This window comes from Herpailurus yagouaroundi, unplaced genomic scaffold (assembly GCF_014898765.1).
Source record: "Herpailurus yagouaroundi ecotype Mexico unplaced genomic scaffold, PumYag 141, whole genome shotgun sequence".
NCBI lineage: Eukaryota > Metazoa > Chordata > Mammalia > Carnivora > Felidae > Herpailurus > Herpailurus yagouaroundi.
The window spans coordinates 62,127,068-62,148,022 of NW_024412396.1; the positions used below are offsets into that span (position 1 = coordinate 62,127,068).

Consider the following 20,955-nt stretch of genomic DNA (forward strand, 5'->3'; position numbering starts at 1 on the left):
TTTCTTTCTTTCTTTCTTTCTTTCTTTCTTTCTTTCTTTCTTTCTTTTTTTCTTTCTTCCTTTCTTTTTAAAATTTTTATGTTTATTTTTGAGAGAGAAAGAGACAGAGGACGAGCGGGGGAGGGGCAGAGAGAGAGAGAGAGAGAGAGAGAGAGGGAGACACAGAATCTGAAGCAGGCTCCAGGTTTTGAGCTGTCAGCACTGGAGCCCAAGTCAGATGTTCAACCGACTGAGCCACCCAGGCACCCCCAGACTTGCCTTGCTCTTGATGACCTTGACAGCTTTGAAGAGTGCTGGACGGGTATTTTGTAGAGTGCCCACCTTCCCCCAACGCTGCCACCTTGGGGACAAGACTACTGTCTGATGTTTTTCCCGTGATTAAGCAGGGGTTATGGATTGGTGGGGGACCACCGAGGTGAACTGTCAATTCCAGGACATCGTTATCAAAGATGCGTGATATCAACTTCTTATCATGGACGTTAGCTGAGACCACTAGGCCAAGGGGCTGGGTGCCACGTCTTCCGGCTATAAACTTGCTCTTCTGCTTCCTTCCATACTCACTCTGTGGAAGGAAGTCATTAAATGCGGCCACTCGGGGTGAGGAGTTAATAAGCGCCAACTCCGGGAGCAGAGGAGGCTCTACCTAAATCGTTTGGAATTCTTTCGTACAGGAGACTTGTCTCGATACCCATTTTCTTCCTCCATCATTTGTTTGTATCAGTGTGGGCTCACAGATATTTAGTTTATATCCTGGGTTATAACCCAACACTGTTATTTTGTTGCTCATATTGTCCCTGTTTTGGCCACTAGGACCTATTTCAGATGGTCTCCTTTGTCCCTTTGACGTGCCCCATCGTTTTGTCTTTTCACTACCTCTTTACTTTTCTCCATATTCTTACCAGCAAAAATGACTTACAAGGAAAAGAGCTGTTATGGGTGAGACTGTGTCCCCTCCCACCAAAATTCATGTTAAAGTCCTGGCCACCAGTATCTCAGAATGTGACCTTTTGGGGGGAACAGAGTCATTGGGGGTCTAATTAGTTAAAATGAGATCATACTAAAGTAGGGTGGGTCACTCCACCAATATGACTCGTGTCCTTATGCAAAGGGGAAATTTGGGGGCACCTGGGTGGCTCAGTTGGTTAAGCATCTGACTCTTGATTTTGGCTCAGGTCATGATCTCACGGTTTAGGAGTTCGAGCCCCGCATCAGGCTCTGCACTGACAGTGTGGAGCCTGCTTGGGAGTCTCTCTCTCCCTCTCTCTGCCCCTCCCCTGCTCATGCTCACTTGCTCTCTCTCTCTCTCTCTCTCAAAATAAATAAATAACTTTAAAATGAGGGTAGGGGGTATCCGGACACAGCACACCAGGAGAACACCACATGAAATAAAGGCAGAGATCAAAGTGATGCTTCTATAACCCAAGGAAGGCCAAAGAAGGCCAGCCAGCGCCACCAGATGCCAGGAAAGACGCTTGGAACAGATTCTCTCTCACAGCCTCACAAGGAATTAACCCTGCTGACATCTTTTTAATTTTTTCAATGTTCATTCATTTACTTTTGAGAGGAAGAGAGTGAGCACGAGCAGAGGTGGGGCAGAGAGAGAGGGGGAGAGAGAGAATCCCCTGGGCTGACAGCACAGAGCACGACACGGGGCTCAATCCCCACAGACCGTGAGATCGCGACCTGAGCCAAAACCAAGAGTTGGACGGACGCTTCACCGAACTGAGCCACGCAGGCGCCCCAACCCTGATGACACCTTGATCTCTGACTTCCAGCCTCCAGAACTAGGAGAACATACATTTCTGTTGTTTAAGTCACTCGATTCTTTGCCCCAGCAGCCCCAGCAGACTAACAGAAGGGCCGATGTCCCCGAGCTCTGCATTTCAATCAAAAACGGTTTACGATTGTGGCATCCAAAGAAGCAGGTACAGAGGACCAGCCTAACACACATCCAAAAGGGTATCCTGGAAAACGGAGGCCTGAGTCTACGAGCTACAATATTGATTATCTCTCGTATTTGGCCATGAATGATGGTATGGGGCAGTCTTTTCAGATAGCTTTTCTCCCCGGCAGTCTTCAGCCACCTGCAGCTCGGTTTCGAGTTGCTGCCGTGCCAAGCACACGTGCAAATGCTAGCAATAACCACCCATCCGGTCTAATCACCATCTTCAGCGTGCTAAGTACCAGCTCCGTGAGAGCCAAGCACTTCCCAGGTGCCCCACACTGCAGTTCTGCGAGGGGCTGGCAAGGGATTCCCCGCATCACAGCAGACCTGCCAGATAAAGTCACGCTGGCATTTCTGGTCCCTGTTTAATGACGTGCTTTGTCCCCCTTCCATCTTCCCTAAGTCACATCAACAAGTGGCCCAATGGCTTAGGATTGAACTGAATACCCCTTCGGTGTAAGCTATACAAACATTGTACAGTCATCCAGTACTGGGGATGTTTAGTACAAATTCACACACTAGAGGAGATGGGAGGGAGCAAAACCTAAGCCGTGAGATGAAGGGCAAGTGGCTTGTCCTCAGACTTAAGACACGGGCGAGGCAGTCTAGATAGAATCTGATTCACCATCTCACTCCACCTCCAGTGACCTTTATGGAGGTGACATCTGAGTGCCCGCATGGGTGGATGCAGAAACTTTAACTTCAGTCACCTGGGAGAAAAGGAACCGGAGGTGACAGAACAGGATCTGGAGTATTCGATCGGAAATTATTTTCATTACAAAAGCTCTGGTTTGTCCGCATTGTTATGCCTATATTAAAAAATCAAATGAAGTCATTAAGCTTAGGCCAGCTCAGAAAGCCTCTGCCTGAGTATGCAGTCCCTACGGCTCTACCATAATCCTTCAAATTATTAAATAATTACTGCGTTTCCCTTGGGGTCACATTTGGCAACAAAATACTGTCTAAATGAACCAGTGATATGACCCAGTGAGTAACACTTATGTTCTTAACTTCCCAGGAACAAAAGGATATGAAATACTTCGCAGATACACACTGGGGAGGAGAGTCAAGGGTGCTCTGTGGGGTCAGGAGGGTGGGAGGGAGGAGGAGGAGAATGACAAAGGAACGGGAGAATCTGAGGGAAATTCCAGAAAGCATCCTCGCGTCCCCCGCCAACCTCAGATACCAGCAATTCTCCGATCCCGGTTCCCTTCCATTTCAGGAGTAGCTACAGCCACGAGGAAAAAAACCAAACATATGGCTCTGTCCTTCTGGACATTTCTACAACGTTGGCTGGGTTGCTTCGGAAAATCCCATTTTATCTCCTACAGCTATATGACCTCAAGTTGTCATTTCCAATAAAGTATGCTTGCACTGATTTTTATGAACACGGACAAAAGCCGCTACAACCTTTTCTTCCCCCCCACCAAATCTTTCAAACCAACTGTAGTTGCTATGTAGGGTTATTTGTTCCTAAGGCAACAGCGTATATCTAAGTACTAATGGCCTGTCCTTTTGCCAGGCAACAAACAGCCTTGTGATGCAACTGCACCTGTCTCGGCTACGCGTTACTATGGAGATGCTCCAGTTGCTATGGCTACCATCACGCTAATCGCCTAGCAAAGGCAGACATACAGCAGTCTTCTCGGAGAGCCCAGCTGTTCCTCCGCGTCTCTTGCTGAAGACTGATTGTCTGGGGCCTGTGATGGAATGCTTCTCAACTAAGATGCACAAGAACTTCATTAATGCGGTTTCAGAGGATCACTTTGTGCTCCCCTCTGCACAGCAAACACCAGACTAGGGAGAGAATCTGCCAAACAAGTGGACTATAAAACTGCTGAAATCTACGAACCCACGCCATCCCTCACTGACATAAACTTGTAGTCCAAGGATAATTTCTCTCAACCGGGTGGTTACAGCAGAAGCACTTCTTTACGTGAAAGGAAAAAAATTTTTTGGCAGGAGTGAGGGATGTATTTCCAACCCAAGCACTATGTGACAGCAAATCTATGGTAAAATTTGTATCTGTTACGTGGCTATTTTTTTGGAATCTGACATTAACAGCCCCCCCCCCTTTTTTTTTAAGTGACAAGCTTCCTATCCTCCCTTCCAATTACATTTGTGTAAAAATGGCACCCATGACCTCACTGTCTCAAAACAAATGGGCATGGCAGGGGGAACAAAAGTCTCCATTGTTCTCTGCGATTCTCCTTGAAGAGGCAAACACCAAGTAACCACAACAAAATGATCCCTCTGGAGCACCGTCTACATGGAGACCAGGAATGACAACAATCAACGAGTCCTTCAGTGAATACCTGTAGACGCTTTCGGTCGGATGCTGGGAAGACGGAATCGCTTACCTGGCTCGTTCCCGTACTTCTATCCCAACAGACTGTGACACCCCGAGATGTTAAAGCTGTCAACTTTTCTTTGTAAATGTTTCTACCCAGGAAGACAGTATGTCACCTACCAAGAAGCCTTCTGAGCGCATTCCTCCGAAGCAGCAGAAGCGGGAAGGTTTGCAGGAAACACAACAATGGGTATGCCTCCAGTAATAACTTTATTCCTTTCTCCTTTATCTACAGTTATTTTTCATATTGTACAGTCTATTGAATTAGGTTCAGTGCCTGTCTCGGCCAAAATAATGCAACTTCAGTAAACCAAAAAAACCAAAAAACCAAAAAACCAAAAAACAAAAAAAAACCCTCTGAATTGCTTACCTTTGATACGCCTGAGGAGAGGCAGGGGGTGTATTGAACACGTGTGAGTATGGGTGGTAAGGTGTCTTTTTCAAAGCCTGAATTAGATTTTGTCTATACTCTGGGTCTATGCACCACAATGACCCTTTCCCAATGCTCTGCAAAGAAAATGAAAACATAAAAATGATTAATAGAAGAAACACCCAGGATTTGGCAGCAAGTAGATGAATCGCAATTACCCCAGTTACTTATTTTTAAGAGCCTCTCGCTTATTTTTTTGGCGTTTGCTAGCCAGAAATACGGAATATCGTACCCTGACAATGCAGCACCATAAAACGCACTTCAGCCTTACCTGGATTAAGTCTGACAGACGAAATGAACATGTTATTACCAGGTGATGCTGATACAATAATATTGTAATTTTCCTACCCTGCCAACCCCCAAACTCAGACTCCTTTATTATTTCTCAGTGTCAACTCTGAAGGATGTATGTATTCTCTTCTAGAAAATGAGTTTTAGATTTGTCAGATTTCAAATGTGGAAAGCAAAAGAGGGCTGGGTACCTCAAAACTCCCATCTCCGCTGTAAAAAAAAAAATGCGAGGGTTATGTTTTCGAGCCATATTATTTCGGTACCACTTCACAAAAAAACAGAAAAGGAATCGACTTGTTTTTTTCCTACTTACAAAAGAATGACATTTAAGCTTCCAATGGAATTCTGTAATTACCTTCCCCAAGAAACAAAAGAACTCAGGCAGCAGCGGTTAAACCTAAGCCAGTAGTTAGTTACTTTCTGGATGCCGCAGTTCATAGACCTAAAGGAGTCGAATCTTTAGAAGTCCAACTTTAGAATGCAAATTTTCTAAAACTGGTTCTATGGAAAGACTTGCTCTGAGGCCCACTTTTGGTCTGTGGACAGCATTTTTATTAAAAAAGAAAAGTTAAGTCCTTCCTGAGAGGCCCACTGAACTGGCACTGTGCCGACAGGCAGTCGCTACTCCAACTGTATGCTTTCAAAAGTGACCGAATGTACCCAAGCGGTTTGATAAGGTCGTTTGTAAATATTTACTGATTTGGAGAGAAAAGAAGTCAAATTACATAAACCCGCGCCCACCCCATGCTTGCAGCCAAGGGACTGACTCTCTTATTTTCAGAACTATTGTACTACAGGAACATTCAGAAAGCAAACAATAAAACTGTTTAACTATTAGAGAGGGGAAAAACTCCAAGAAAATCCCTTACAAGGAAAACAAAAATTAAGTTATTCCGAAAACCTTTCTTTTTCCTAATGTTTTTTGTTTTTTAATTTATTTTTGAGACAGAGAGAGAAAGAGCATGAGCAGGGAAGGGACAGGGAAAGAGAGGGAGACACAGAAGCCGAAGCAGGCTCCAGGCTCCGAGCTGTCAGCACAGAACCCGACACGGGGCTTGAACGCATGGACCGTGAGGTCATGACCTGAGCCGAAGTCGGACGCCCAACCGACTGAGCCACCCAGGCGCCCCTATTCCTAAAATCTTTAAAGAGGCTTTTAAACATTTGTATTTCAGTCATGAGTTCACCAAGTAGTTTACTCACAAACTTATTCGCAGAACCCGTTAGAATTCTTTACTATCACAACATCAGTGAGCAGTGGATCTGGAATTAACTCTTTCTGGTGCCTTATGAACAGAGAATTGCTCAAAGCCAAGAAGAGAAGGGGGGCTGGAGCCTCTGGTCACCCCACCCTCCACGCCCAGGGCGCAGGCCTGAGCCCAAACACGGGTCCCAGTCAGGCCGACCAGCCTAAGCTGAACACCAACGTTCCAGTTTCACCATCTGGAGGTCTAAAGACATGAAAAATGTCAACTTTGAAAAATCCAACGTCCTTAAGTGGCCTTTCCTTCCATGTGTACATTTTCAAACCCGGAACAGTTTAGGGGCACGGATGAGACTTTCCCGGTAAAGCAGGCAGGCCACCAAATGAGCTGCCAGGTTGGAAAAGAGATGCAAAGCACACTTTCTAGAAGAGGGAGGGGCAGACCGGTAACTACCAAATTTGGATGACGTGAAACAAACCAAAAGCTAGTAACTCCTGGGCAGATGGGGGGGGTCCTGGCCTGATTCCACCAAAGGCTCCCTGTGGAGCCCCGTGCAGTGAACCCTGCAAGGCCCCTAACCAGCAACCTGGGGAGGCCAGGACCCTCGTGCAACCCAAACATTTCTGCAACGGAGATCATCTCTGTTCTGGGAACCTAACTGCTTTTGTTTTCATCAAACAAAAAAAAAAATTGTTTTGTGGCTCTCAGGGTGGGGCCGTCTATTCTTACAGGGAATAAAATTATGACAAAGAAATGAAGGACAACTGGCCCTCTTGGGCAAATAACAATAAGCCAAGAATGTGGTTTCTCCTAACCCTGACCTAAGTATCTTTCTTATTACACTACATTACTATTTACCAACTACACGGAAAAAACCCACAGGTGCCGGGAAGGGGGAGGTTGCAAGGTAAGTGATCCAGGTGCAAGAAGCAGGGGGAGGTACAGTCAGAACTAGGAATTCTGCAGCCAGAGAGACGCTTCCTGTGTGGTCCTGGGAAAATCAGGGTCCCCAGAAAGTCTCGGCTTCCTCCTTGGCAAAACAAAGACCCCCTCCGCCAGGGATGGGTGTGAGGGCCAGCAATGGCATGATGTAAACACCTGTAACAGGTGCCTAGAGGTACTCAATAACGGTGGATGACGTCACGAACGTCTCCTTTCTGACGGAATAAAGGGAGCAAAGCTGGCTCTCCAATGCCTTTTGCTAAATCAAATCTGATTTTCCCAAAGCCGACCCTCATAAAAGCAGCACCAAGTTCCAAGTGGCAGTGGGAGGAGCCGCCAGCAGATTCACAGGTACTGTTGGTCCGGGCTCAGCAAACCCACCCTGAAGAGCTCTTCTGCTTTCTACGATGCTCCCTTTATTTCCATCCGTGCCCCCACCTGCCTTCTATGCACCACCTGTTCTATGTACTCGCTACCGTAACTCCTCCCATGCTCAGAAAGCCAATTCTGACTCACAGGAGCCTAGCTGCTAGAAGTTTTCTTTCACCCGGGTCTTAAGGGGTGACCACCAAGCCCAGGTTTAATTTCAAGCTGGTCGGCACATATTTGCAACGTTCATTCACTGCAGACGGTTGCTCGGGCTTTGGGTCATAATGATTCCTCCCCTTGATCAGTTCTGCATTTCACTGGGAGAGAGACGTGGGATGGCTGATTGGTTTTCACAGACCAGACGTGAATGTCAATATCTCGTACTTAGAATTTCCAAAGAGAGAAAAACAAACAACAAAAAAAGCATCTTTGGGACACACCCATGGGGACACTCATCTGTCTACTCCAATGACTGTAGAGCTCGAAAGGAACAGAAAGCGTCTGGCATTGCATCTCGTGCAAATATCCTCCTTGGTCTCACGTAACAGTTCAGAAGAGTAAAAAGGGTGACTTGAAAAAAATTTCAATGGAAATATGCACACAGAGAAATACTCAAGTTTCTTAGGCCAGGAAAAATTACATTTAATGTCCCTAACAGGGGAAAGGCAGCTGAAATTTGATCACAGCTGTATAATACATTTAGAGTCAGGGCTTTTACAGAAATTTCTGCATCCTCTCTGAAGAATAGGGATTTTTTTTTTTTTTTTTTTTTTTTTTTTTTACTGTGACAACTGTGGGAGCCATGCATCAATTAGGGTTAAGGAATTCTAAGTAATAAGAACGATCTTCATTCAGAGACACATCTTTGTGTATATGCATTCTTTAAGATGACATTTATATACCTACGTGTATATAGAGAGGAAAATGTCTCCGAATGAAAATCTTTCATACACACACACATATATAGCTCGAAAAAAACTAACGTGAAAAAGTAGAGGGAAAAAAAAAATAAATTGAGTAAGAAGATACGGATGAGGCCAAGTTTTGTTTTTTAATTAAAAAGCACCTGGAGAATAATAGACATCTCCCTGTTAACAATAAAAAACACATCAGTACCCAAGAAGAAAAAAAGACAAGAGCCTGTATCGTAGAAAGAACTGATTAGTTAGAAAGGTTAAAAAAGAGAGAGAGAGAGAGAGAGATAAGAACAACAACTAAATTAAGTCTTAAATCTAACTTCTAAAGATAACATTTTCTCCGAGATGTCTCTAGCAGCTCGTGAATCTGTCCCCCCCCCCCCCCCCCCCCCCCCCCCCCCCCCAAAAAATGTGGCTGGACCCAACCCTTGTCTGTCTGTCTGCCTTACATACAGGTCTTCATCTGTGGGCTCTGCACTAGGTTGTGAATCCCTGAGGATAAGTACCAAATTTTAAAGATTATTTTCAAACTGTGGGCTGTCACATTAATGGGTCCTGAAATCGACCTAACAGGTCACCACCAGCATTGTGTTAATGGAACAGAACAGAACCAAACAGATCAGACTAGAAAACATGTGTAGTAAAGTGGTATTTTGTGAAATGGGCATGTGTCTATGCATGGAGCATAACAGATCACAAGGTAACATACACTTCTTACTTGGATTCTGGGTCAAAGAAGTATGGTCAACACTGGTCTAGGACAACAATTCCCCCCCCCCCCCCCCACCCCGCGCCCCTGCCCCCTTCTCATTATTTCTGAGGGATAAAGCCCGCTTCAAGCAGTAATGCAGGACTCTCTCATGACAGCCAATGCAGAGGAGAGGAGCCGTCCTTGGGAAAGGGAGATCATAAGGCGGGAGCCATGTCAATTTGGAGCAGGGAGCTGGATAGGTGTTCTTGGTGCATTTGAAATGATTCTTCTTGATGTTTCTGATATGCTATTTCTGAGGGTGTTTCCAACACCACCTACCCTTGTTCATTCCCTCCTCCATACGGCACCCACTCCACGCCAGGTGCCATGGGGGTCACACTAGTGACTACACACAATGCAAAAAGGTGCTACTCTCTTGAAGCTTGGATTCAAGTAAGACAGCAAGTAAGTGAAGAGATAAATAAGCAAGATCATACAGACAGACCGTAATGCCTGCCGTGAAGGAAATAACGAGCAATGGGTTTGAAGACTGGAACTTGCCGCCATAGGAAGAATAAATGGGTTGGAAGGTCTGTTATGAGCTGATGCCACAGCCTGGGCCTGAAGTGGCCGGGTGGCAGCAGAGGAGGAGGAGGAAGAAGGACAGCTTCAGGATGTATTCTGGAGTACCACCTGGTCCTGGCAATGGATTAGAAGTGGCAGGTAAAGAAGAAAGAAGAAGAATGGTTCAGTTTGTGCAACGAATTGGGTCAAAGATTGGGAGGGGGGAAATCTGGTGCTCATCTGAACATATAACCTTTGACCTGTCTATGAATTAAGAACAGCTGATCGCGGTACTTGAATGACGTTGCTGGACGCCCATTACCTCTCTTCCCTCTGTTGTAGACCCACTGACCATCCCCATCCCCACCCCCACCCCCGTTTATAGCAAAAGCTCAGTGATGTAGAAAGGTAGATCTATGGCGGGCTCCCTTTCAAGGTTTAACATCAACTGATTTTCTACAGCTGATTCTTCTACAGCAGGGGCCGGTCAGAGGAAATGTGTTAGTCGTTGAAGGCCACGCGGTCTCTGTTGCAACTACTCAACTCTGCCGTTGTCCAACAAAAGCAACCACAGACTGTGGCAACCGCAGATGTGGCTGTGCTTCCGTAAGACTTGATTTATAAAAACACAACCCACCGTTCACCGGCCCCTGTCCCACCGCTCCTATACTCGAACCCAGGGCTCAGACTCTAAACTCCTGTAGCTGTGGGAACCGAAAACCAGGTGAGGAGTCTTCAGGGGCTAGGAGAGGTGGGCTGGTGCTGTGGGATGAGGGAGGGGGAAGTCAAGTGCTTGAAGGCAGGAAAGGGGGTCATGCGGAGGGTGGGGGAGGAGGAGGTGCAGATGGGCTAAGTCAGCCCGTCGCGACACGAATACAACTCGTTGAGCCAGCACAGCTCCCTCTGATTCTCTGGGTCTCAGTTTCTCCTCTTTAAAGTAGATGGTCAGACTCAATCATCCCACAGGCTCATACCCTTAATGCTGTGAGAATGTGTTGCTACAGACTCGTTAGTGGACACGGGCCTTCATCTCTCTGTCTCCTTCCTGGCGTTTTACTCGTAGCTTTTATAAACGGGGAGCCCCCAGAGTTGACATTTGTCACCCAGTTGCCATTCTAACCCAACATGAACAAAGTTGTCCTGGGATCTGGAAGGCGGGCTTAAAAGTTGTCTGGAAACAGCTCCTGCTGTATGTAGCCTCCCCAGAGCTGGTCCCAGGGCACAAGGATGTTTCCACCCCTCACCCCGCCCCCCCCCGCCACTCCTTCTCTACTCTGGAGCTGACTCCTGTGCAGGCTCCTCGGGGACAGGCTGGCATAAAGGAAGAAGGGAGAAGGGAGAGAAAGGAGGGGGAGGCTAGTGGAGGGCCGGCAGGTGCTGCTACTCTCCTGGTTGCAAGTTCCCTCCTTCCCCAGAAAAGCCATCCTCCGCCCCTAGACAAGGCCGAATCCAGACTTGAACAGGTCACAAACCCGGCCCAACTTCCCTGGGCCTAATCAAAGAATCTCCCTTGGGTCCTTGGCTCTCATTCTGAAGCAGGTCATTTGACACTTGGGATCATGACACACCATGACATAAAGGCAGGGTCCACTTTTTAGGGTGCAGGACCCGCCCCCCCCAGCCAGAGGAAGACAAACAATAAACAACTCTGGAAGACTGCGTAAGCTAACCCAAGGGCTACAGGACAACAGAGGACAAAGAAGAGCCCCCCACACACAGTCCTAGGTCAGCCCCTCCTGCAGACCCACTCAAGTGCACAACACACACACACACACACACACACATACACACAGTCCTCGACCAACCTCTCCTGCTGACCCACTCAATGCTCACACCCCCTGTGCAGGGCAGCCCCCCAGCAGAACACGCAGCCTCAGAGACGGTTCTCACCTTCCCACCAAGCCCCCTACACAGTCTCTCTCCCTTGCGTTCGCACTTCCTGGGCCTGTCGAGATGGTGAAAGACAAATACGCCCATGTGCCCGTGAGAGGGGCCAGAAGCAATGCCAGGGCTTTCCTGGGGAGCATTCCAGAATGCATCCCACACGTGGCTCCGAATCAACTGAGGGATTGAACCTATACGGTTCTTGTCTACACTGCTACCCTGCTGTGTTACTGGATATAAACCACTTGTCCTGTCGGACTGGCAGCTTTTTCACCTCCACAGTAGAGGTAATACGATCTTCTCCGAGTCACGTTGGGCCTAAATGTGGTCATGCGTAGAATGTACCTAACACCGTACCCAGTACTTAAAAGCCAGTTAATCAATTCAATTCTCCTCTCTGTCAAAGGAAGTCACAGGAGAAGCTGGGTGATACTAAAAAAAGAGACAGAGAGAGAACAGAGAAAAGTTATGCTAACAGGTGACCATGACCTCGTACCCCACCAAAATGCTTGGCAAATGAGTGATTCGTAGAGGCCCTTTTTGTTCTAAAATTCTGTCGTTTATAATCTAAAGACATCAAGGGGGATTTTTAAATTTTAAAATATGAAGCAAATGATCTGAGGAACTAGCCCAGTACATGAAAGAGAGAGGCAGAAAGAGAAAGAACAAAACTAATCATGGAGAATTTTTATCCAGAGAGATGGCTGTTCATTTCCCACAACAAAACAGACCACTGCTCCGGAAGAAAGATTTTTTTTGTTTTAACGTTTATTTATTTTTGAGACAGAGAGAGACAGAGCATGAACGGGGGAGGGGCAGAGAGAGAGGGAGACACAGAATCAGAAGCAGGCTCCAGGCTCTGAGCCATCAGCACAGAGCCCGACGCGGGGCTCGAACTCACAGAGCACGAGATTGTGACCTGAGCCACCCAGGCGCCCCAGGAAGAAAGATTTTAAAAAGAGAAGTCACGTCAGACACTTGGATCTCCCTAACAACTTTGCAGCGTTGTCCTGGTTTAAATGCCCCACTGCGTTCTCCCCTCTCCCTCTCTCTCTCTTTTTTTCCCCCCCAAAGGAAGAGGGATAAAACAGAGAAATTACACCCCTGGTCCAGACAGAAGTTTCTCTCAACCCACCCCCTGTGCCTCAGTCCTGCTCCACCCCGGGGGTGGGGGAGGGGGGAGCCCCTGCAGGCAGGGAGGGCAGGCCCCGAGGCTTCAAGGACTGTGCCAGCCTACTGGCATCAGGAGCTGGAAACAGAGCCGCTGATGGTCACGGCCACCGAACGACGTGTCCTCTTGGGAAGTCTCCCCCACTCCTGCAGCCGTCTTGCTATTATTTTACAGACGTGCTCCGAAAGCTACAAAGACAGAATCATGACGAAGAGGCCACTTGTGCAATACACAGATACAGGAGCTGTGTGACGGTTGTTAAGGCCCCACGGCTCTGTCGGGAGCACACTTCAGCCACCTCGGAACACCCCCTTCCTTCGTGAGCATCCACGGGCACGGGGGCGAGGGAACACAGAAGGGACAGGTGGGCAAGGACCATTTTCAGACACATGGGAAATGTTTCGTCTGCAGTGGAGACGCCGGGCAGGCTCCGTGAATCAATCATTTCCTTGCATTAACACCTAAATAGAACCAAAAGAAACCCAACATGTGCCTTAAAACCAAATTAATCTCTAGGAAAAGCCAGGTGTGGGGAAGTGGGCGGGACCTGTGGAAGGAAGGCAGTCGGTTCACTAGAGGTTAGGAGGGCTTTGGTGTCATTTGCTCAGTCACTTGCTATGTGCGGGAGAGGCTTTCGTCTCCTGCCCTCCACCACCCATCAGCGCAGGTCCACTGGGGCGGGCTGAGGGCGAGCCCGAAGCACGCAACTCATGCAGGCTGCTGGAGCTGGGAAGTGGGTTGAAATGAGTTCTCTCTCGCACTGTCTACACTACTGCCTCCCGACTGCCAAAGGCAGGCGAGAGCTCAGTGCACCAACATCAATAACAAAATGATCAACAAACATCCAAAATACGTTTTCTGATAAATACTGTCAAACTCCACACCGGTGACTTCTAACAAGGAAAAGGGAACACGCACACCCACACAGACACACACGTGTACCCCCTCCTACTCCACATCGGAAGGCCAAAGCATTGGCATCTGTAAGATCACTGCTTTGATACAATTAAACCTTGGATTCTTCCAAATTAGTTTTGCCAATCTGCCATTTGGGGACCGTCCGCAAATAAGGGTTAACGATTCTCCCCTATCTGAAGGACAGCATTACCTGGGCAGGCTGAGAAGGAAAACAGACACACAGAGAGGTTTAAAAAACTTTCAAACACTTGCAAAACACATGGGAAGTGTAAGAAGCTGGTTGTTTTATACACTTCTAATAATAGGGCGCAGCACTTCAAAGAGCTGAATTCAAATGAATTCAAGATATTGTGTGACATCAATATATTATGTGGCCACACACACACACACACACACACACACACACAAAAGATACGGATAGATAAGAAAATTCTTCATGACCATGTAACTGCTAACAACTTTATTATAGCAATGAGGATATGCAAATGTAGCAGGTTTTATTTGTCACCTGATATAGAACAAGAGTGAACAGTGATGTGATAGAATTGTCCAAGATGTGGATATACTCCTTTTTACAATTTTTTAAATAACAGCTGTTTGTATCGTACCCACAATCTTAAAATAAAAATTGCATAAGCAAATTATAAAGAGGACACACGGGGGGCGCCTGGGTGGCTCAGTCGGTTGAGCGTCCGACTTCGGCTCAGGTCATGATCTCACAGTCCATGAGTTCGAGCCCCGTGTCAGGCTCTGTGCTGACAGCTCAGAGCCTACAGCCTGCTTTGGATTGTGTGTCTCCCTCTCTCTCTGACCCTCCCCCGCTCATGCTCTGTGTGTGTGTGTCTCTGTCAAAAATAAATAAACATTAAAAAAAATTTTTTTAAATAAAAAAATAAAGAGGATACATGGTAGAACAAAAGACACGTTAGATTGCCTTTTCATGCTTTTTAAAAATTTTTTTCAGTTTCTTTGAGAGACAACACGTGCGCAAGTTGGGAGGGGCAGAGGGAAAGAGAGACAGAATCCCAAGCATTCTCCTCATCATCACTGCAGAGCCCGACATGGGACTCGAACTCAGGAACTGTGAGATCACAACCTGAGCCAAGATAAAGAGTCAGAGACTGTGCTGCCCATGCGCCCCAGGCTTGGGTTTTTTTTTTTAATTTTTTTTTTCAACGTTTATTTATTTTTGTGACAGAGAGAGACAGAGCATGAACAGGGGAGGGGCAGAGAGAGAGGGAGACACAGAATCGGAAACAGGCTCCAGGCTCTGAGCCATCAGCCCAGAGCCTGACGCGGGGCTCGAACTCACGGACCGCGAGATCGTGACCTGGCTGAAGTCGGACGCTTAACCGACTGCGCCACCCAGGCGCCCCGAGGCTTGGTTTTTTTTTTTTTTTAAGTTGACAGGCAAACTAACTTAAAGCTAATAGGTATGAAGGGAGGTAAATGTACCATTTACGGCATTGACAGAAACAGAAACTCAGTTATTTGAGAAGTTCAAACTCCAGGAAGGGACTTTTATAAACAGATCGTATGAAGGGGAGAGGCGAAAAGATGACAGCCAGCTCTAGTTCTGGATTGAACTTGCACTCTTCCCAGAACCTCTTTCTTTTTTTAAAAAAAAATTTATATATCTTTAAATGTTTATTTTTTATAGGCAGAAAGAGCATGAGGGGGGAAGGAGGAGAGACAGACAGAATCTGAAGCAGGCTCCAGGCTCTGAGCTGTCAGCACAGAGCCTGACACGGGGCTCAAACTCACAAACCGTGAGCCGAAGTCAGACGCTTAACCGACGGAGCCACCCAAGCACCCCAGTACCTCTACTTTCTTTAAAGAGATTCAGATGCTGCAAAATGATAACTAATGCAGTCATCTTTTATGGAGGGTAATAAAGGCACACGTGGGCCTGACATACACAGACATCCACGGCCGGGCTGCATCTGGCGACCTCGTGCCACTTTATCTGCTGGTCGTCAGTAGTTACTCATCTATTTTTAAATGTTCCGATATGATCTTATCTAACTGGCACACATCATTTGATCACCTTATTTCCATAACTAAAAATTGTTGAATGTACCTGGCCAGGTAGAAGTTACAGGGTGTGTGTGTGTGTGTGTGTGTGTGTGTGTGTGTGTGTGTATACTGGGTTGGAACTTAATAGTTATGGCAATGTATTTTGCAAAAAAAAAAAAAAAAAAAATCGTAAAAACCCTCTCTCTCGGGAAAACATGCACACAGGGTTGTAGGTGTGTTTATATGTTTGCTTTGTCAGGGATGGCCACTGGCCACGGTTCCAACCAGTCACCGCTCTCTCTCATTCATGGTCCACAAGGGGCCTTTGCTGGGGTTCCTAGGCTGGGAATCCAGCTTTTGGCGAAGCATCGTGCTATAGAGCCAACTTGGCCCGCCTAGAGAGGGACAAAGTGCCTTGCCAGCACCTTTACATTTCAGCACGAGTGTTCTAACAGCAAAGGAGACCCTTTCAACAAGTGGTGCTTGAGCACAGGCTGATGTTACGGCATCTGCTGCAGAGACAAATCTGAAGCCACCCCCAGCCCAAGTGGGAGAAGCGACAAGGAGCAAATGGCACCCTAAATGTTGTGGATTCCTTTTCAAATAGTCAAGATGGGGACAGAGCCTGCAGGACTGGAGGGCAAGGCCGAATTTGCTGGCGGGGGTGGGGGGAGGGCAGGAAAACTGCAGGTGAGAAGAGGCAGATCCAAAACGCCAGAAGGAACCCAGTGAGACCTCACGGAGCCCTAGGCAAACAAAGGGAGGGGAGGCGAAAGGGGCCGGGGGGCGGGGGTTGGATGAGAGAATGAACTAATCCTGTGATTGGCACTCAGGGAAACATTTAAGTAAACAGAATCTACCCCAAAAGACTAGCTGACCTGGACCCTGGGAATCACATGAAAACCGTGGCAAAGGCTGAAGCTACCCGACCCAGCAGCCGCCTAGGGCCACGGCACGATGGTGTCCAAACCTTCCTCTTGGCCTCACTCGGAGTCTCCTTGAGGCCAATTTCAGAGCACTGAAAAGGCAAATTACATTGGTCCTCAACCTCATCATCACATCTTCCTGACAAATTGTGTTTCCGGGAGGTTCTGCAGAAGGTGGGAGTTGCCAACCTCCGGGCAGGCACAGCTATGCAGATTGCGGCATTTCGGTGATAGTGGGATGGGTGTCACCTGCAAAGGCCAGTGTCCAAACCGAGCACTGCTCGCTATGGGGAGTCACCTGGGCTACCAGCACAGTGACCGACAAGACTGTTACAGGGTCATGAGGGCACCTGGGACAGCACGCCTGTGTCTGCACACTTTTCTTCTTTTTTTTTAATGTTTATTTATTTTTGAGAGAGAGAGAGTGCAAGCAGGGGAGGGGCAGAGAAAGAGAGAAAAACAGAATCTGAAGCAGGCTCCAGGCTCTGAGCTGTCAGCACAGAGCCCCATGCGGGGCCCGAACTCACAAACCATGAGCTCATGACCTGGGCTGCAGTAGAACACTTAACCGACTGAGTCACCCAGGCGCCCCACGGCTGCACCCTTTACAACTCACCTGCGAACCCACTATGACCTGAGGCACGGAACACAAGACACAGTCCTCCAGAGATTCAACCAGAAGCCCATCAGGTTAATAACTGACAATTAAACACGACGACATGATAGCAAACGAGAGGAAGTCGGCCAAGGGTTATGAGTTACATGATTACGACGCATAAGGGGAACATCTCCGCTTTAACAAACACTTCACGTGGCGCATTTCAATGGACAGGGTAAAAGTACTCTCTAACCACCATTTCATTAGTCCTGACAGGGATCTCAGGAAGGACGCCTGCAGCCGGGATTCTGGACCTCCCCGTGGGGGGAGGGGAGGGACTCCAAAAATAGGTGCCCTGCCCACGAACACACCAGGCTCAGACCATGCCACAGTGATTCGGTAAGGTTCCCCCCCAAAACAGCCAGCCCTTGATCATCCATGGAGATGTTACACGCGAGCCATTTTCATTGCCGAGGCATTGGCCTAAATGCCAGTCCGACCAGGGGCTCAGGGTACACCCGAACATCTGAGCAGTGGCGGCAGTGGTAACAGCAACAGGAATCACCATTGACATTGACTGACAACTGACCGTGTGCCAAGCACGGTCCTCAGCATTTTTCGTGCCTATTTATTCTCCCAACAAACCTAGAAGACAGAGGGGCAGGAGAACCCTACAGACCAGAAAGTTAAGGCTCCGACAGGTTAACTAACTTGCCTCAGGTCAAATGCAAGCTGTCGGACTTGGGAATGCCTCACCGTGGAAATGCGAGTCTGCAACAAACAGCACCAGGTAGGTAGCCAGCTGCAGTAAAACCATGCCTCACACACATTCCTAAGCCAAACTTAATGATTTGGGGATCACCTACTGTCATTAAAGGAACAGATGTCCTTTACCAGGAGTGGCCGCACACAAAGGCTTTCGGATACACACACTCTAATCGTTCACGTGAGAAGAGGCACAAAGTCCAAAGTTACGACTGCTGCTATCACGGCCTTGTATTTGAGTCGTTGGCACATGGTCATTGGCAGACAAAACATCACCTTTCCGTTTGAACAGCGAATTTCAAAGAACAATCAATTACCCGGGTGGCCCTAACCAACTCCATGAAGGGATCTGAGATTAAGTCCGTTTATAGCCAAGACGATTATAGGCTCCAAAAAGGTGGGCTGGCCCCACTCCTAACCAGCAAGAGGCAGAGCCAGGATTCAAACCTCAGGCTTCTTGAGTTGCCTCCGTCCATCACTCGTCCGTGAGGAAATCCAGCCCGCCGGCAAGGTTTTCAAATCTGTGTGCATGGTTCAGAGAGTTCCAGCGTCTGCACAAAGGGCTGAGCCAAGACAGACGGAATCCCACGAAGTGGGACAGTTTGTGCAAACATGTACATCCCCTCCCCCCAGGTGGGACCCAAGGTCTCTGAATTCACCTGGCAGGAAGGAGACTCTTAAAGTCATGTGCTCCTTCAGAGAAATCTTTGAAGAGAGTAAGGAGAGAAAGGGCTTTGGTTTGACAGACATATTCTAAAATGGGTGAGAGAGAGCTAAACTCCCCAACATCAACCCACTGGGATTTGATATCGACTGTGGGTTTGTTTGGCAAAACAGAGCCCCAGATTACACTCAACTTCCAGCGTAGGGGCTACATGGCCTGTGTAAGCGAGGACACGACTTACATTTCGGGTTGAGTTATATCCTTCCGAGTACATAATACATATAAGTGCACATATAAGACACTGTCATCAACCTTTTTATTTATTTGTTTTTTAAAGTTTTAGTTAAGTGATCTCTACACCCCACGTGGGGCTCGAACTCATGGCCCCAAACATCAAGACTTGCACGCTCTTCCCACTGAGCCAGAAGGCACCCCTGTCATCACTCTTCTAAGACCACAGAGAAAAATGTTGTGTCTGGAGTGTTTCGACTGTGCAGCTGTTCCCCCAAAACAACCATGACAAAACAGTGTGTCTGTTTCAGTGTCACTTTCTTCCCCGTGTGGCAGCCCCAGGGGACAACTTAGCTTGGATGGCAAGCTTACTCCGACCCGTATCAACCGTGCCCCATGCACCCGTGTGGAAGCCCCAGGAGCCACCCAGCTCAGAGAGATTCTTCATGTAGGCAAGGACAGCGTGTGGAGACAGACCGCTCAGAAAGGCGGGCTCTGCCTTCTGCACACTCAGAGGCAGCCCAGAGAGGAAGGCACGTCCCTCTCTGGGAGAGATCGCCCTTGACTTTGCAGCATCTTCCAATGGTGGGAAAGTAAGTACTTAACCCAATGCCTGAAAAGGAAGACTATCCAGAACCTAGCAGAAACGAGTCTGGGGCTCTGTTTAGGCATTGTTTGTTTGTGTAGGTGTTTTAAATTGAAGACCGATCCCTAGCTGTTAAATTAACCTTCACAGTGACCTGCATGATCGCCGGCAGCCCTCACGCGCTTAGGCACTGGCCAGGACTGAGCACACACGTGCACTGGGTACTCGGAGCACGCGGGCAACACTACAATGGTTGCCGATCCTCCCCATCCTGTACTCTTTGTCTAACTGTGCCGCATACACTCCATCTACCCCACAGAGCCACTCGCACTGCTCCCAGCCCGAGGAGACCAACATGTGTAGACATGTGGCTAGGCTCTACTGACTTCGCGTCTGGTTCAACCAAAATGAGGCACGGGGAAGAGAAGTGAAGGGTGGAAGGAGGGTGAGGGCAGGGTATTTACTCCCCAGGCACCAGGCTGCATCCCGCCACCAAAGGCCGTGCCCCTACCGAGGGCTCATAACCGCAGCTCCTTTCTCCTCCAAAGGCCAGCACTTGCCCCCTTGCCTTCAGAAGGGGTGAGGGGGGTGGGCGCCTGGGTGGCTCAGCTGGTTAAGCGTCCGACTCTTGGGTTTCAGCTCAGGTCACGATCTCATGATCTGTGAGAAAGAGCCCTGCGTCGGGCTCTGTGCTGACAGCGTGGAGCCTGCTTGGGATTCTCTCTCTGTTCTGTGCCCCTCTCCCACTCGTGGTGAGGAAAGTGCCCTGGGGTAGCCCACCATCGCCCCTCCCCTGGGGGTGCACGGGGGGGGGGGGGGAGGGCATGCGTCCTCCTCACTGGTTCCTCACATCCCTGCCCAGGGCTGCCAGGCTGGCCCTTTATTAAAAGCTCGCCGTTACGTGGGTCATTGTGCCTAGTGTCTCCTGCCAGGGCGATGAATGGCAAGAGGAAAACCACACTGATCGCCCTAGAATTTCACTCTGGGAGTCTACAGGCCACAGTATGTGCATAAGAATTTCCCCGTCATTTCCCCAAATCACAGAGAATGGCAGAGGGGGAAATGCCACAATTGCGTCCCCAATCATTTACTCTGTTGTATACCTTGAGACCAGAATTCATCTTCCTAAAAAGTGAAATACAAGCTTTCAAACACGACAACTCGATTACAGCACTCATAAAGCACGTTGTCACCAAAACTATTCTCTGTAGACTTCCTCTAAGAGCGCACCGTCAGTGATTACTATTATGTTTCAGTCACTTCCACTGTGCATAAAAACTGCAAATAGGAGAACAGCATCAGTAAGGTGTCCCGGTTTTAGAACAGCCGAGTGAAACTACATTGTATCTAAAACACTTCAGAGTACATACTAACTATACGGTATGAATTCGATTATTGTAACAATAACAGAATCAAAACTTCTAAGAACTTAAGACCTAACATCCTGAAGACTATCAGTGTTCTGTAGGAGGTCAGAGTGACCTTCAGGAAA

At 48.0% G+C, this 20,955-nt stretch overlaps 1 protein-coding gene and 2 long non-coding RNA genes across 9 annotated transcripts in view; 1 reads left to right on the forward strand and 2 right to left on the reverse strand.

Moving 5' to 3' along the window:
• The window catches only part of FOXN3 (forkhead box N3), a 405,238-nt gene that overhangs the window by 169,373 nt on the left and 214,910 nt on the right, over window positions 1-20,955 (reverse strand). For all 7 annotated transcript variants that reach the window (XM_040477971.1, XM_040477973.1, XM_040477974.1 and 4 more), the window contains one exon: window positions 4,666-4,802. In XM_040477971.1, the coding sequence (XP_040333905.1) occupies window positions 4,666-4,802 (137 nt within the window). The remainder of the gene's footprint in view (window positions 1-4,665; window positions 4,803-20,955) is intronic.
• LOC121032172 (uncharacterized) lies at window positions 2,429-4,659 on the reverse strand. The gene is made up of 2 exons (XR_005791128.1): window positions 3,123-4,659; window positions 2,429-2,754 (listed from the first exon to the last, which is right to left on the reverse strand). It is a non-coding gene; the product is annotated as an uncharacterized LOC121032172 (long non-coding RNA).
• Window positions 7,415-13,245, forward strand: LOC121032171 (uncharacterized). Its single transcript, XR_005791127.1, has 3 exons — window positions 7,415-7,514; window positions 10,167-10,428; window positions 12,934-13,245. It is a non-coding gene; the product is annotated as an uncharacterized LOC121032171 (long non-coding RNA).